Below are 14,758 nucleotides of genomic sequence, written 5' to 3'. Positions count from 1 at the left end.
ACCAATATATTTGGACAATATTGGGTCGCTTTGGAGAATTGGCCAAGATTTTGACAGGTATCAGATGTAACCAATTTGTCTTTTAAGTTCTTATTTCTCCTATACAAAAATAATGGGGGCATTTGAAATTCAACAATATTGGCATGGCCCTTGTTTAACAAAGGCCAGTGCCTCCGTATAATATCTGAAACTCTTGTACTCATACCATTATATGTCGTTACAAATGGTATTCTTTTATTCGACTCCACCCTCTTCTTAGGTACCAAAAGGTCAACACGTCTCTCAGCCAAGGCCCGCCTTTTGAATTTATCCAGGTCGATCTTGGGATAACCCCTTAACAAAAATTTTTTGCACATCTCATCTAATCTGACATCAATGAGGGTTTCACATGAAACAATCCTTCTCACCCTCAACAGTTGGCTCCATGGTAAGGACTCTACCATCCTACGAGGATGTTCACTGGAGAAATACAAAAGATTGTTTCTATCTGTTTCCTTAACAAATAGGTCCGTATGTAGAGACCCCCCCATTTTGTAAACACGAGTGTCAAGAAATTGGATCTTGTCTTGAGAACAGTCCATGGTAAATCCAAGACCAGGATAGATATTATTTAAATGATGGAAAAAAAGTTCAAGCTCATCCCTGTCACCATCCCATACCAGGAAAATGTTGTCGATGTAACGCCGCCAGCACCTAACATGGCTCCAAAAACTGGATCTGTACACGTGCTCGTCCTCCAGGACAGCCATGTAGATGTTAGCATAAGTAGGGGCCACATTGGACCCCATGGCTGTCCCGCGGCGCTGCAGGAAGTAGTCATCACCGAAGAGAAATAAATTTCTCCCCAGGATGAACTCCAGCAGCGCCAGGACGAACCGTGCACAGTCCGGAGCCATGTCGGAGCCAGCAAGCGTCACACCGACAGCGGACAATCCCCTGGTATGCTCAATGGAGGTGTACAGAGATGTCACGTCAAAAGAAACTAACCATGTGGATTCAACCACACATATATCCTCAAGGGATTTGACGAAGTCACTCGTATCCCTCACATAAGAGGGAACAGACATAGCATATTCCCTCAAAAGACGATCCAAAAAGATGGCCACTTTACTACATAAAGACCCCCTGCCCGATACAATTGGGCGGCCAGGGGGTCTCCGTAGATCCTTATGGATCTTAGGGAGGGTATATATTACAGGGACAACCGGATGTTCGACCTTCAAAAATTTAGCTAGTTTCACATCTATTAGACCACTCCCCAAGGCCCCATCAATCAATGTCTCCAGTTCCAGTTTAAACCTCTGGGTGGGGTTCACACATAACTTCTCATAAACATCAGCATCTGAGAGCTGCGACCTTATCTCACCAATGTATTGTGAGGTATCCATCACCACCAACGCTCCGCCTTTGTCGGCCGGCTTGATGGTGATGGATTTATCCTTCTTAAGCATATCAACCTCCTTACGCTCAGCAAAAGTTAAATTGGATTTACCAAATCTTACTTTATTTTGTCTTAACCTGGCTATATCAGCCTTCACAAATTTTGAAAATGTCTCTACAACCGGATCATGCTCAGGAGGAACAAAATCACTCTTGTTATAGAGACCCAATTTGCTGAGCGAAAGGCCTTCTGTTGTCCATCAGATATACGGTTATTTTTAGTAGTGTTCTAGCTGCATATTATGTATTATCTGGTTTCAGTCCCTAAATTCTATATTTATAAATAAGAGCAGTTTGCTTAAATATGTGCGATATGATACCAAGTGTAACATAAGTGTGTGGTCGTTTTAGCTACAATGTCTGTATGAACGCATATTTACATTTATTTGTTGGTGATTTTCTGACATATTCTTCAAATTTAGGATATTGTATTATTTGATCTCTAAATAATGGAAAAATTTTATGTATGTATGAATTGATGAATATCCTCTCTTGGTTTCTCTTTATTATGAGTCCCCAGGTTTATTTTTTATGTTGCTGGATTCCCCCATGATAATTGGAATAAAGGGGATATGTAGGAGAAATTTGTGGATGTCTTCATTTGATCTGCGATCCATGGGAGATATGCGCAGATGGGACAGGAATTTTTGTAATGAGCGGACATACGTGACATGCGCATTGCCATCTTTGCATGTCTTACTGGGTGGACGATATAAGAGGATTTGGAGTTTGCGCATTACCGCTCTGAATTTGGACCTCCGCGGATACCATCCAAGATCTTGATCCTGCGCAGTATAGATGATCCCCAGGGTGACACAGGAGTGGACTGGACTTGCGCAGGAATGTGCGCTGTGTGCTGAAGAGATACGCTCACGTGATACGGACTTCTGGGAGCGTCATTGGACTGCGGCTACTATGGATACCTTCCGGGGGTGGGGGTTATTGCCTTGGTTACCGTGTATGCTATACATTCATTGGAAGGACACCGTTTGTTTACAATTCCACGGTGACGAGTTTCATTATATTGCTGTATACTGGATTCTGGCTATTAGAGCGATCAGGGTTAGTAGATCTCTGTTAGATTAGACACTGTTAGGATTACTATTTTTGTAAATGTGGTTTTATATGTATTTATATGGACATGTTTTTTCTAAGTATTGTGCCACATCCCTATTGGTGCTTTCACTGATTAGGGGGTGGTACTATAGGTATATAATGGTGGTTGGAAAGTTTGTACACTGTGCTTGATAAAGGTCATTGGACGGAAACGTCGCCGCAGGAGGCAGATTAAAACGTAAGACTATTATCACTGTCCGTTGTGGCGCTGTCTTTTTTCTATCTTTCCGATAGCAATAAAGTCACAACCGGCAGCAAAGTTATCAGGTTGATCACAGGATTTACCGAGGTAAAAGCTCCGCGGAGTCCTCTGTGAGTTCTGGAAATGCGGTAAATGTGGAATATGCAGCACTATAGGGGGTAAAAACGATACGTGGGGGTTTCCAGCGTTATATGGAGGGTATGAAGTACAACATGGTGTTTAGAAAAATATTTAGAATTGAGAATCTACTGGCTGACACGGTACCAAGATATATTTCTTTCCTGTATCAACATGGTGTTTGTAGCAGTATAAGTGGAGAATAGCACATATGGGCGTAGATTTTACAGTGCTATATAGGATACATAGCATTATGTGTAAGGTGTACAGCACTATTTGAAGGTATAAACCACCATCTGGAGTTTATACAGTGCAATATGGAGTTGTAAAGCACTATATCAGGGTACACATTAGTATATGGAGCTGCACAGCACTATATGAGGGTATACATTGCTATATTGACATACACCGCACTGTTCGGGGGTACACCGCAGTAGATGGAGATTTACAGCACAGTCTGGGGGCGTGGCCCATGGGGAGGAGGTGTGTTACTGGAATAACCAATGAACTGCAGAGGGCGGAGCTTCTGTTGTCGATAATGATCACCTGATTTTCTCACCCAGCGATCTGATATCAGTGCTCATTTGCATGGGCCGGCTATAAATTCCGCTGCTCTGGGAGAGTCAGAATCATTTTCATTCTCACTTGTGACAAGAACTATTTGCGTTTATTATGGCTGATCCCAAGTCTGCTCCAGCCCCCAAGAAGGGCTCCAAGAAAGCCGTGACTAAGACCCAGAAGAAGGACGGCAAGAAGAGGAGGAAGAGCAGGAAGGAGAGCTACGCCATCTACGTGTACAAGGTGCTGAAGCAGGTCCACCCCGACACCGGCATCTCCTCCAAGGCCATGGGCATCATGAACTCCTTCGTCAACGACATCTTCGAGCGCATCGCAGGGGAAGCCTCCCGCCTGGCTCACTACAACAAGCGCTCCACCATCACCTCCCGGGAGATCCAGACCGCCGTGCGCCTGCTGCTGCCCGGAGAGCTGGCCAAGCACGCCGTGTCCGAGGGCACCAAGGCCGTCACCAAGTACACCAGCGCCAAGTGATCTGCTCCTCCCCCTGCTCCGCCATCACCCTAAAGGCTCTTCTAAGAGCCACCACCCCGCCTACATGAGAGCTGTGACTGCTGATGTGTCCCTTCTCCCCGAGGTGTCTGATCGCACCGCCCGGGGCTCTGAGTCGTGTGATGGGAAACAGCAGGTGAAGTAACAGAAGTGATTAAATGGTGGATGGAGGAGAGAGAAAACCTTGTCAGTATTAGTAATACTCTGGTTATTTCTCTGTAAGTTGCTCTGTTCAGTCGCTTCTTGTCAGATGATTTGGTTTAGTTAATGATTCTCTTCTCAAATAACAGGAGACATTTGTGGTCTGTGGAGTTGATATAGAGATTTTTCCGGATCCTTCTCTGTATAGAGGAAGTGACGTCATTACATTTAGAAGCAGCGGGAAATTCAAACCCCCTAAACCCCCTAAACCTTTATGTATTCAGCCAATCAGGAGCGGGAGGGAGGAGCTAATGTTGTCATTGGTAACACGTTCTTAGTTCCCGCTCAGTGGCTGATGCCTTGTGCTGCGGCTCCCCTCCTTTGACCGGGAACCCACAGCTTTGCTATCCAGTGAATATTGCTTCCTTATCTGGAAACCATAGGTACATTTGAGGCACTCTAGAACAAGCCATCATTGCATTTCACAGATTAGGGTAGTAGCATTATCTTTCTGAAAAAGGCCCGGGGATCATGGACTCGGTTCCATAAATAAGCGATGTAAAACATATTTTTTTAACAATTACTGCATTTTTCATCAAGTAGAGGAAAAAAAATGAATTCCACTGAAATAAAAAACAAGCAAATACACAGTGGGGACACGGGTAGTTTCCTAGACCCCCGACTGCCATGGCAATCACTGTCATCGGCGACATCTTCCTTATGCTCTGCTGCCCCCTCCTCTGCCAGGAAGGTCCTTTATAAATAAGAAATCAGGGTCTGGAGAGGACAGATGGGTCTGAGAAAGGAGGTCGTAGAGTAGGTCAGAGGCTTTTTGGGAAGAAAAGGATGGAGAGTCTAGAGGAGTAAAATATTAAGAGATCTCGTTTATTTTTTATTTTTTTTTCCGTCAGAACATTGCATCTCAATCAGCGTTATAGGCATGCGATATACTGGCCAGGGACTCGTCCTATAAGTGACATTCAGCCCGATCCCGCACTCTCCTCGATTTTCTCCCCCAGTCCCCGGCTGCTTCCGGCAGGAGGATTGTCGGATTACTGAGAGCGCAGTACCCCCGGTAACACAACTCCTCGGCAGCCGCCAGAATGTCTCCCAATATCCTATCTGCAGGGAGGTTGTAGAACAGGAAGAGTCCTGGGAAGAGCAGACAGGTGATCAGGGTAGTAGTGATGTGTAGACATGACGCTGGACATAAGGAAATAGCGATAACCTATAACAATAAATAATAATAATAATAATAACCTCCTCGTCACAGAAACTGTGCACATTTGTATAAATTCCTGCTCAGGTGCCATCATTGTTCTGAAAAGCAAAGGGTTAATATAATGGCATAAAATCACTGCGAAGTGCAGAGAGCTCCGGTCATAGATCTGACTAAGAAGATGAAGTCTCCCCGGGGACCAGTGGCCTCCGTGTTCTCAGTGGTTGGTACTGCCCGAGATGTGCCCCGTGTGTCTGACCCGGAGACGGCTGCGTTACATTTCCCGGCACTTTAGTACAATCAGTATTGTGGGCGATATACTGACAGGGAAACGTCCTAGAAGCGACATTTCGGGGCAGACTGATTCATCTACTTTACTAGTTTATTCCTGCAATCTAGGTAGAGATCACTTCCACAGCTACAGGCAGGAGGTCTGTGATAGAACATGATCCTACATTACCTCAGTAATACCCGGGCCACAAAGAAGCTGCCGCCTCCTGAGGAGCCAATGTCCGGCTGTGTGCAGGGATGTGACCGGCTTTATCCATCAGCAGCCCGGGTGTAGGGGATTGCTGAGAGGATAGTACTGCTGAGCCGGCAAGAGATAGTGAGAGTAATAGTGCGGTGAGCTGACGACCCTGGGCATTGGTGATTAGTCTGCTTCCAATCTGGGGGAACAGAGGCAGGTAATAATCCGACATCCATCTAACAGCGACTGAGCGGGAGAATCATAGCGAACAACCAATCCTTCAACTGCAAATGACCGAGAATCATCGGCCCAAAGCGCCAATCAATGCCCAATAAGTGTTTCCTCCTCCATTTAACACCTTAGTGCCCGTGTTTGTGCAGATTCCCGCTCCACATGTACACGCTTTCCCCAGCGCTGCACAGAAGCGGTGACGTCCCCCACCCCAGGATCCTATGGAATATATGAGGCTTGTCTGAGTCTGGTCGGATCGGAGCGGTTACAGCAGGGAGTCAGTATAGGATATGACGTGAGTGAGGAGCCTCCTGCACGTGCAGATGGGTTGAAGGATGCATCACTAGATGGAGTTATATATGGAAGGGACAGAGCAGTATGTGGGGAACAAAGCATTACAGGGGGACACAACACAATCCGGGCATGTACAGCGCTATATAGGGGGACATAGAGATTTACATGAAATGAACTGTTATTAGCTCCGCCCCCTGTAGCTCATTGGTGGCTCCTCAATTCTCTTCTCTATTGGCAGATTCAGATCCGTCCATTGACAGGATAGGAAGGCGGGGCATCAGCCTATAGAAACCAGCGAACACGGTCTTGTCTCCACACAATTTTCTGACATTATCGTCTCCATGTCTGGACGCGGCAAACAAGGAGGAAAGGTCCGCGCTAAGGCCAAGACCCGCTCATCCCGGGCAGGACTGCAGTTCCCAGTCGGCCGTGTGCACAGGCTTCTCCGCAAGGGCAACTACGCCGAGAGGGTGGGCGCCGGCGCTCCGGTCTATCTGGCCGCTGTGCTGGAGTATCTGACCGCTGAGATCCTGGAATTGGCCGGCAATGCTGCCCGGGACAACAAGAAGACCCGCATCATCCCCCGACACCTGCAGCTGGCGGTGCGCAATGACGAGGAGCTGAACAGGCTGCTGGGTGGGGTGACCATCGCCCAGGGGGGCGTCCTGCCCAACATCCAGGCCGTGCTGCTGCCCAAGAAGACCGAGAGCAGCAAGGCGAGCAAGAGCAAGTGAGCGCTGCTGCCCATCTCCTCTGTCCACACACCCAAAGGCTCTTCTAAGAGCCACCCACATCTTCTCACAAGAGCTGATATCGGCCGATGGTCTGCACTAGTGTCCGCTAACACATGTGCCCCCGCGGTATATAGATACAACTATACACGATCCGTGCTCCTGTACTGCGGTCACCACAGGGCAGAGGCCTAATGTTCTTCCTGCCACATGTTACTCCGGGTGACATCGCAGCAGTTGCGATTTCCACAGTATTCTATAACATATGCTGCAGAGTGTGCGGCTTACACAGGAGATGGCGGGGAACGAGGCAGCGAGCTCTTACCAGCATTAGTGGGGAAGCCGGTTTATCATATTAGTAGCCTCACTAAGGGTTCTGACCAACGAGTCTGAAGTTGTTTTGTTGTTTTCTTACTCGGCAATGTTTTTTTTTATAGGTTTAACAACAAATAAGCATCACAATAATAACATGCAATGCAGGGAGGTGCGCTGATGTGAATACACTAAAAATTGCTACAAAAAAAAGAAAGAAAAAAAAATGGCACAAATATGGGCACCAAAGAGAGTTGAAGAACCTCTTATTTTGGCGCTGGGTTCTCCTCCGAGTAGTGGATAATGGATGTCGGGGGTCGCTGTCAGCGCAGTGTAGGCATCTTCCGCAATGATCTGCATGTGTAGATTCAGCAGTGTAGGAAGCACCAGGAGGCTCCTCATTCACCCACTAAATAAATTAGATCAGCCGACATGTGCCCGAGGACACGACCTGTTATGTATACTTGTACATGGGATCTATGATTTTATCTTTAGAGGCAGCCATCCATACCAGAGTTTAGTGCCCAGGACGCGGTCATTTAGGAGTCTACATGCCGAGTCCATTTATCAATCCAACCACATTCCCTTTCACTATTCGCAGCCTTCCTACAACTCACAAATCTGAGCAGGAAAATATAAATATCAGAATCTCCTTTACTTCACATCAGGACTTGGATGTCTGCTCTGTAGTATCAGCAGCATAATAGAGGTTTCTGCACAGTCATACCCTATGTACGGCCCAGTGCGGATACATCCCCGAACACTCCGGGTAGATTTCTGTTCTCGATTAGAATGAGAACAGCATCAACTAAGTCCAGAAAACAGATTGAGCGTCTTAATACCCCAATGTACAGCGTGTGAAGCCTGCAGTGGCAGTCACACAAGCACAGTGCCCATTTGCACACAGCAGGACAATGCAGCCTTTCATGCAAAATGTGGGCGGCTCTGATAAGAGCCTTTGGGGTGTCGGGATAAAGAAGAGAACACAATTAACCTCCGAAGCCGTAGAGAGTGCGGCCCTGACGCTTCAGCGCGTACACCACGTCCATGGCGGTGACGGTCTTCCTCTTGGCGTGCTCGGTGTAGGTGACGGCGTCACGGATCACGTTCTCCAGGAAGACTTTCAGGACACCGCGAGTCTCTTCATAGATGAGGCCGGAGATGCGCTTGACGCCTCCTCTGCGGGCGAGACGGCGGATGGCAGGCTTGGTGATGCCCTGGATGTTATCACGGAGCACCTTCCTGTGCCGCTTGGCGCCGCCCTTCCCGAGTCCTTTTCCTCATTTACCGCGACCAGACATCTTGCACGCAATCAACAGAACAAGATGACTGAGCAGTGCTGCGTACTTCCTTTATATAGAGGGCGAGCAGACCGAAGTGAGAACCGCAGAGATGACGCGTTCCGGTGGAGATTTGGTTATCTGAATTTCCATTATCAGCTCCACCCCTTACTCTCTAATTGGTTGAACGCGGAACAATTGATGATTTGAATTTACCGCTCAATCAGCATTCATTTTCCCGCGTCTCTTTATTATGCTAAAAAAAAGTTAAAAAAAAAAAAAGAACTCCTCATTTCGGCGCCTCTGCTTCTTGGAGGAAGGAGACATTTTGGTCTCCATTAATGACAATGTGAGATTCATGTCTGGAAATATGTCAATCTCTATTAGTTCTTGGCACAGTGAGTACAATCCTCTATTAGTTCTTGGCACAGTGGGTACAACCCTCTATAAATGCTTGGCACAGTGAGTATAATCCTCTATTGGTCTTTGCACAGTGCGTGAAATCTATTAGTTCTTCACATAGTGGGTGCAATTGTCTATTAGTTCTTGGCAGAGTGGCTATATTCCTCTATTAGTTCTTGGCACAGTGCTTGTAATTAATTATTAGTCCTCTGCACAGTGGGTATAATCCTCTTTTACTTTTTGGCACAGTGGGTACACTTCTCTATTAGTGCTTGGCACAGTGGTTAAAATAATCTTCGTTCTTGGCACAGTGGGTATAATCCTCCATTAGTGCTTGGCACAGTGCGTGTAATTCTCTATGTGTTCCTGGCACAGTGGTTACAATCCTCTATTAATGCTTGGCATTGTGGGTATAATCCTCTTTTAGTTATTGCCACAGTGGGTGCACAACAAAGGCCACATATGCTGCATACTCCCCATTTACTCCTGAATACTTGTGTAATGCTGCATGTCTTCCACATAAACCTGTATAATCTATAAATAAGGTTGAACACCCTCAGCACCTTATACCTCCGATTAGTGATGTGTATCCTCTATATAGTCATATATATTTCCATAAATTGCAGTAAACGCTATACAGCCTCGGTATAGTGATGAATCCAACATAGTGCTGATACTTACATATACTGCTGTATACCTCCATATAGTGCTGTCTACTCTCCAGAAAGTGATGTGGGCACTCCATATAGTGCTGTAAAATCGCCCTATATTACTGTAAATGTTGTATATTTCCAAATACTCAATATTCAGCATAGCGCTGCATACAGCCAATTACCGTTCCATACACCCATTTTTTGGTGTATGCCAATCAAGTAGTACTGTACACCACTATATAGCGCTAATAACCCTCAATATAGTCTTGTATTCCTGAATATACTGCAGCATCTCCTGTATCCAGATAGTGCTCCATACCACCATACAGAGCTGTATAATCCTGATATAGTGATGTGCGCGCTCCCTAATTGCTGTATATCTCCATATAGTACTGGGTATCTCCATATACTGCACTGCACCCTCCATATGGTGATCTATACATCCCATCTAGCTATGTGGATGGCCAAAAAGTGCTATATAATCTCCACCCGGCGCCATGTAACCCTCTCTATGGCTGCATCTGCCCTCTACACTGCTGTACACGCTCAATTCAAATACTGTTGTATTTTTCGCACAAAATGTTGTATTCTGCCATAAAACACTGTATACACCCATGTAATGCTGTATACCACGCTTATAGCGCCACATACCCCCATACTGTGCTGTATCCGCCAAGATGATGCTGTGAATATCGCACAAGGCTGAATACACACCAGATACTGCAGCAAACCCGACCTCTATATAGTGCTGTATTCTGCCATATAGCTCTGATTACTCGGCAAACCCGTTTCATGCTCCATATGCTGCAGTATATAGAAAATAGCGATGTAAACACGCTGGGATTGCTGGCCGGTCTGTAATGTCCTAGCTTCAGAATGAAAGGTTCTGTTTTCTCTGTTTCCCCCATACACTGCACACACTGGATATAACAGGGCGGGAGCCGCCTCCTGGCTTCTCAGCTGCTCCAGGACTATGGGGAGATCCCGGGCCTCCTCCTGGCTCCTTTCTGCCTCCTCCGCCAGTGACAGCTATAGACATGTAGGGGAGATTTCAGGAGGAGGGGATACGGAGACAGCGCGCCCTGCTGGCCGGTAATGGGCTCTGATCCCGGGCAGGGAAACACAAAGGGAGAGCGGAGCTTCTCTTGGCTCAGACAGGAGAGGGCGGGGTCAGCGTCCAATATCATCCAATAAAAGCTCAGGGCGATGCAGCTCGTCAGCCAATCAGTGCGCAGTGTGACTGTACATATATGAGGCGCCGCCAGCTCTGGACTCAGTGATTTTTTCCTTCCAGGAGATAGTTGTGTTTCCCCCATTACTTACTACAAGATGGCCGAGACCGCGCCAGCCGCCGCTCCTCCTCCCGCAGAACCGGCCGCCAAGTCCAAGAAGCAGCCGAAGAAATCCGCCGCAGGGGGCGCCAAGCAGAGCAAGAAGCCCTCCGGTCCCAGCGTTTCCGAGCTGATCGTGAAAGCCGTGTCCGCCTCTAAGGAGCGCAGCGGGGTTTCTCTGGCCGCCCTAAAGAAGGCTCTGTCTGCCGGTGGGTACGATGTGGAGAAGAACAACAGCCGCCTGAAGCTGGCCGTCAGGGGTCTGGTCACCAAGGGCGCCCTCCTCCAGGTGAAGGGCAGCGGCGCCTCCGGGTCCTTCAAGCTGAACAAGAAGCAGCAGGAGACCAAGGAGAAGGCGGCCAAGAAGAAGCCGGCGGCTGCGGCCAAGCCCAAGAAACCAGCAGCCAAGAAAGCGGCCAAATCCCCGAAGAAGCCCAAGAAGGCCCCGACTGCGGCCAAGAAGAGCCCTAAGAAGGCAAAGAAGCCCGCAGCAGCCGCGGCCAAAAAGGCAGCCAAGAGCCCCAAGAAGCCGAAAGCAGCTCCGAAACCCAAGAAGGTGACGAAGAGTCCGGCTAAGAAGGCGGCCAAACCCAAAGCTGCCAAGAGTCCGGCTAAGAAGGCGGCTAAAGCCAAGAAGCCCGCGGCTAAGAAATAAGCTGCAGCCACTGTTATGTAACACACAAAGGCTCTTTTCAGAGCCACCAAATCCTCCCTCAAGACGAGCTCATTCCTCTCATCTGCCCAGTGATCACTTGTGCTCGGTAACATCTGGTGTCTGTACTCTGCTGCCAATGATACTGACCAGTTAGCGCCCTTATGCCAATCGGAGATCTCTGCCCTCCCGCAGTGATTTAATCACAAGTTTATTAACCCTATGATTCGCAGACTAGCGGTGGCCCCGTAACTTGTATGGACTCGATAGTTCCCTCTGTTATACAGCGAGCAATTCCCGCTTCCCCTCTTCATTCTGCGCTTGTTACATATAACAAGGAATGTGCCAAGGGCCCCTGACAGCGGAGCGGCTTGGGAAAGATCTGGCACCACATACAGCAGCAGCAGCCAGGACTCTCCTCCCTGCAGCTCCTGTACAAAAACAGCCATTCAAAACGCACAGAGGGAGGCAGGCCATTCCCACTGACACTGACTTTCATAATGACACTGGCTCTGCACAACGAGAGAAAGGGTCATCACTCATCAGCTGTCACGGTGTGTCCGGGGATGATCTGCAGCTCCTTATTGCGGGAAGCTCCGCATCACTTACCAGGCACATTCAAGTTTAGTGAATATTAACGAACCGCCGAGTACAGTCATCAGTGGGGACCACATTAATAATAAAACTGATCACTTGTCCCCACTGGGATTTTCTATTCATCAGAATTTACGATTCCGCTCTTTTCCTCCGCAGAGCTGTATGATCAGGGCCCGTATTTCTGCTGGCGCTTCTAGATGACCGTGTGGACAGGGAGCTGTTCCAGTGCGACAATGAATACGCTTCTCCCGCAATCCGCAGAGAGCTGCGCTCCGATCACACCGGTCGAGCTGACAGATGAGTGTAATTAACAGAGGGAAGGGGCCGATGTCCTACAGAAATCTAATTCTTGCCTCCTCCTAATCATTCATCAGCGCATGTAAACCGTCTGTTTAGTGAATGAGGAGGGGTGCGGTTATTACTGCGATGTGAGAATCGGAGCCTCCTGATAGAGGAGCCACGGTACAGCTCCGGGTATTGGGAATATAGAAACACAGATCTGCGGCTCCTGCTGTAGAAGACGCATGTAGACACGGTGTGACGCTGCCTGTATTCGCAGTCGGAAAAAGTGAAGAGAGATCCCCGTCCACTCTTTAAGAAGGAGGGATTACAGGGAATCAGGGTGAGTATCTTCTGAACAATGATTGGTCAATGACATCCCAGTTATTGGCTGCTCACGTTCTTCAAAATACCAATGGTGCGCAGGGGGCGTGTCCACATGGAGCGTGAATAGGAGCAGAGGAGTATAAATACCCTGCTCCCGCCGCTCCCCTCATCACTTCTGTTCTCTTCTATACAGAGCTATGGCCAGAACCAAGCAGACCGCCCGTAAATCCACCGGAGGGAAAGCTCCCCGCAAGCAGCTGGCCACTAAGGCTGCCAGGAAGAGCGCTCCCGCCACTGGCGGCGTGAAGAAGCCGCACAGATACCGGCCAGGAACAGTCGCTCTCCGTGAGATCCGCCGCTATCAGAAATCTACCGAGCTGCTGATCCGTAAGCTTCCCTTCCAGCGCCTGGTGAGAGAGATCGCCCAGGACTTCAAGACCGATCTGCGCTTCCAGAGCTCGGCCGTCATGGCCCTGCAGGAGGCCAGTGAGGCTTATCTGGTGGGGCTGTTCGAGGACACGAACCTGTGCGCTATCCACGCGAAGAGGGTCACCATCATGCCCAAAGACATCCAGCTGGCCCGCCGGATCCGTGGGGAGAGAGCTTAGATCTGTCCTCCACACCTGACTGTACCACAAAGGCTCTTTTCAGAGCCACCAAATCCTCCCTCAAGACGAGCTCATTCCTAACATCTTACTCTGCCAATTATAGGTCACTTGTCCTTACTAATGTCCGGGGCACTGGGTCCTCTGCTGTCAATGATCCTGTCAGTAATGAGTGGACGGAGAGGGGCTCCTCACCTGTCAGTGCCTTGATGCCGAAGTGCTGAGTGATCTCGTTATCTGCCACACCATGAATTGCTAAGAACGAGCAGCTTTTCCTCAGATCCGCGGTGCCAACTCCAAGAGTTAAAGAGGAGGGAGCAGCCAGGGCCCCAGTGTGTGTGGGAAGTAAGACAAGTCTCAGGCTATGATGACCGATAATCCAGGCAGCGGCATAGTGGACCTCGTACCTGCATATACACAGCCTGATCCAGTCCTCCATCACAGGATTTTAGGTTTACATTTGAAAGCGCCCCAACTCCTCACTCACGGCTCTTCCTATAGCTGCAGAGGATCAGTTCTTCATATTCCCGGCATTAGTGACATTGTTACGATAATTGGAGTCATCATTACTAGCGGCAGAGTTATGGCAGCATAGTCGTGTATTTCTCCAGCCAATACTTCCTTCCAGCACATCATGGATGACATTGCTGTGGTTGGGCCCTGGTGACAGTTACATTGCCAGTGTCAGGCACCTTACCGCTGTCCATATGTTTCCGCTGCTTCCTCTCTTTTCTGCAATACATGGTGGAACATTTCCTATCTCGGACCTCCTGCCTGTAGCTGTAGAAGTGGTCGTACTGATCATACAGCTCTGCGGAGAAAAGATGCTGGCACTGATCATGCCGCTCCGAAGTGACAATGTGATGGCCCTGATCATACACCTCTGAGGGGACAAGTACACCCATGAGGGATAAGTACAGTTTATACAGGGGACAAAGCTCCTGAAGGAAGCCGACTCCTCATAGAACACTGGGTGCGGCTACTATCGAGACATCTCACTGAGTGCACAGCTTCCAAGCTGCAGGGTTTACAGTCCTGATGGCGCCTTATGTGAATCTGCCTGACATTGATCGGAGCAGATCCCTCCCAGTGCGCTGCTGTGGTGCTACAGATCACATTTGTGGTGGGTGGATCGTTATGTAATTATAGTATATTTGAGTACCCCCATGTTCTCCAGGGTTGGCGCCGCCCGGGGACTGGCTACATGCAGCTCACTGCTCTGTAGTGACCGGTAATGGCCGCCAGTCGGGTACTGATGAGTGACTGCCCGGGAGCAGATGAGTTTTCTGGAG

At 48.5% G+C, this 14,758-nt stretch overlaps 4 protein-coding genes across 4 annotated transcripts in view; all 4 read left to right on the top strand.

Annotated features, from left to right (window-relative positions):
- The window catches only part of LOC143773949 (histone H1.01-like), a 208,196-nt gene that overhangs the window by 29,083 nt on the left and 164,355 nt on the right, over window positions 1-14,758 (top strand). The gene's annotated exons all lie outside the window — the stretch shown is intronic.
- On the top strand, window positions 3,548-3,930 carry LOC143773948 (histone H2B 1.1-like). Its single transcript, XM_077261250.1, has one exon. The coding sequence runs from the start codon at window positions 3,548-3,550 to the stop codon at window positions 3,923-3,925; it is 378 nt and encodes a 125-aa protein (XP_077117365.1). The 3' UTR covers window positions 3,926-3,930.
- LOC143773946 (histone H1A-like) lies at window positions 10,958-11,762 on the top strand. The gene has a single exon (XM_077261248.1). The coding sequence runs from the start codon at window positions 11,005-11,007 to the stop codon at window positions 11,659-11,661; it is 657 nt and encodes a 218-aa protein (XP_077117363.1). The 5' UTR covers window positions 10,958-11,004; the 3' UTR covers window positions 11,662-11,762.
- Window positions 13,059-13,469, top strand: LOC143775135 (histone H3). The gene has a single exon (XM_077262979.1). It carries the CDS (start codon window positions 13,059-13,061, stop codon window positions 13,467-13,469), a length of 411 nt encoding a protein of 136 aa, XP_077119094.1.

Source organism: Ranitomeya variabilis, chromosome 5 (assembly GCF_051348905.1).
Source record: "Ranitomeya variabilis isolate aRanVar5 chromosome 5, aRanVar5.hap1, whole genome shotgun sequence".
In the NCBI taxonomy this organism is placed as follows: domain Eukaryota; kingdom Metazoa; phylum Chordata; class Amphibia; order Anura; family Dendrobatidae; genus Ranitomeya; species Ranitomeya variabilis.
Note: the sequence above shows the minus strand (reverse complement) of the source record. Positions and strands in the feature narration are given on the sequence as shown.

Excerpts from the sequence above, each read along its gene's own strand:
- LOC143773948 (XM_077261250.1), top strand. The coding sequence starts at position 3,548 with ATGGCTGATCCCAAGTCTGCTCCAGCCCCCAAGAAGGGCTCCAAGAAA.
- LOC143773946 (XM_077261248.1), top strand. The coding sequence starts at position 11,005 with ATGGCCGAGACCGCGCCAGCCGCCGCTCCTCCTCCCGCAGAACCGGCC.
- LOC143775135 (XM_077262979.1), top strand. The coding sequence starts at position 13,059 with ATGGCCAGAACCAAGCAGACCGCCCGTAAATCCACCGGAGGGAAAGCT.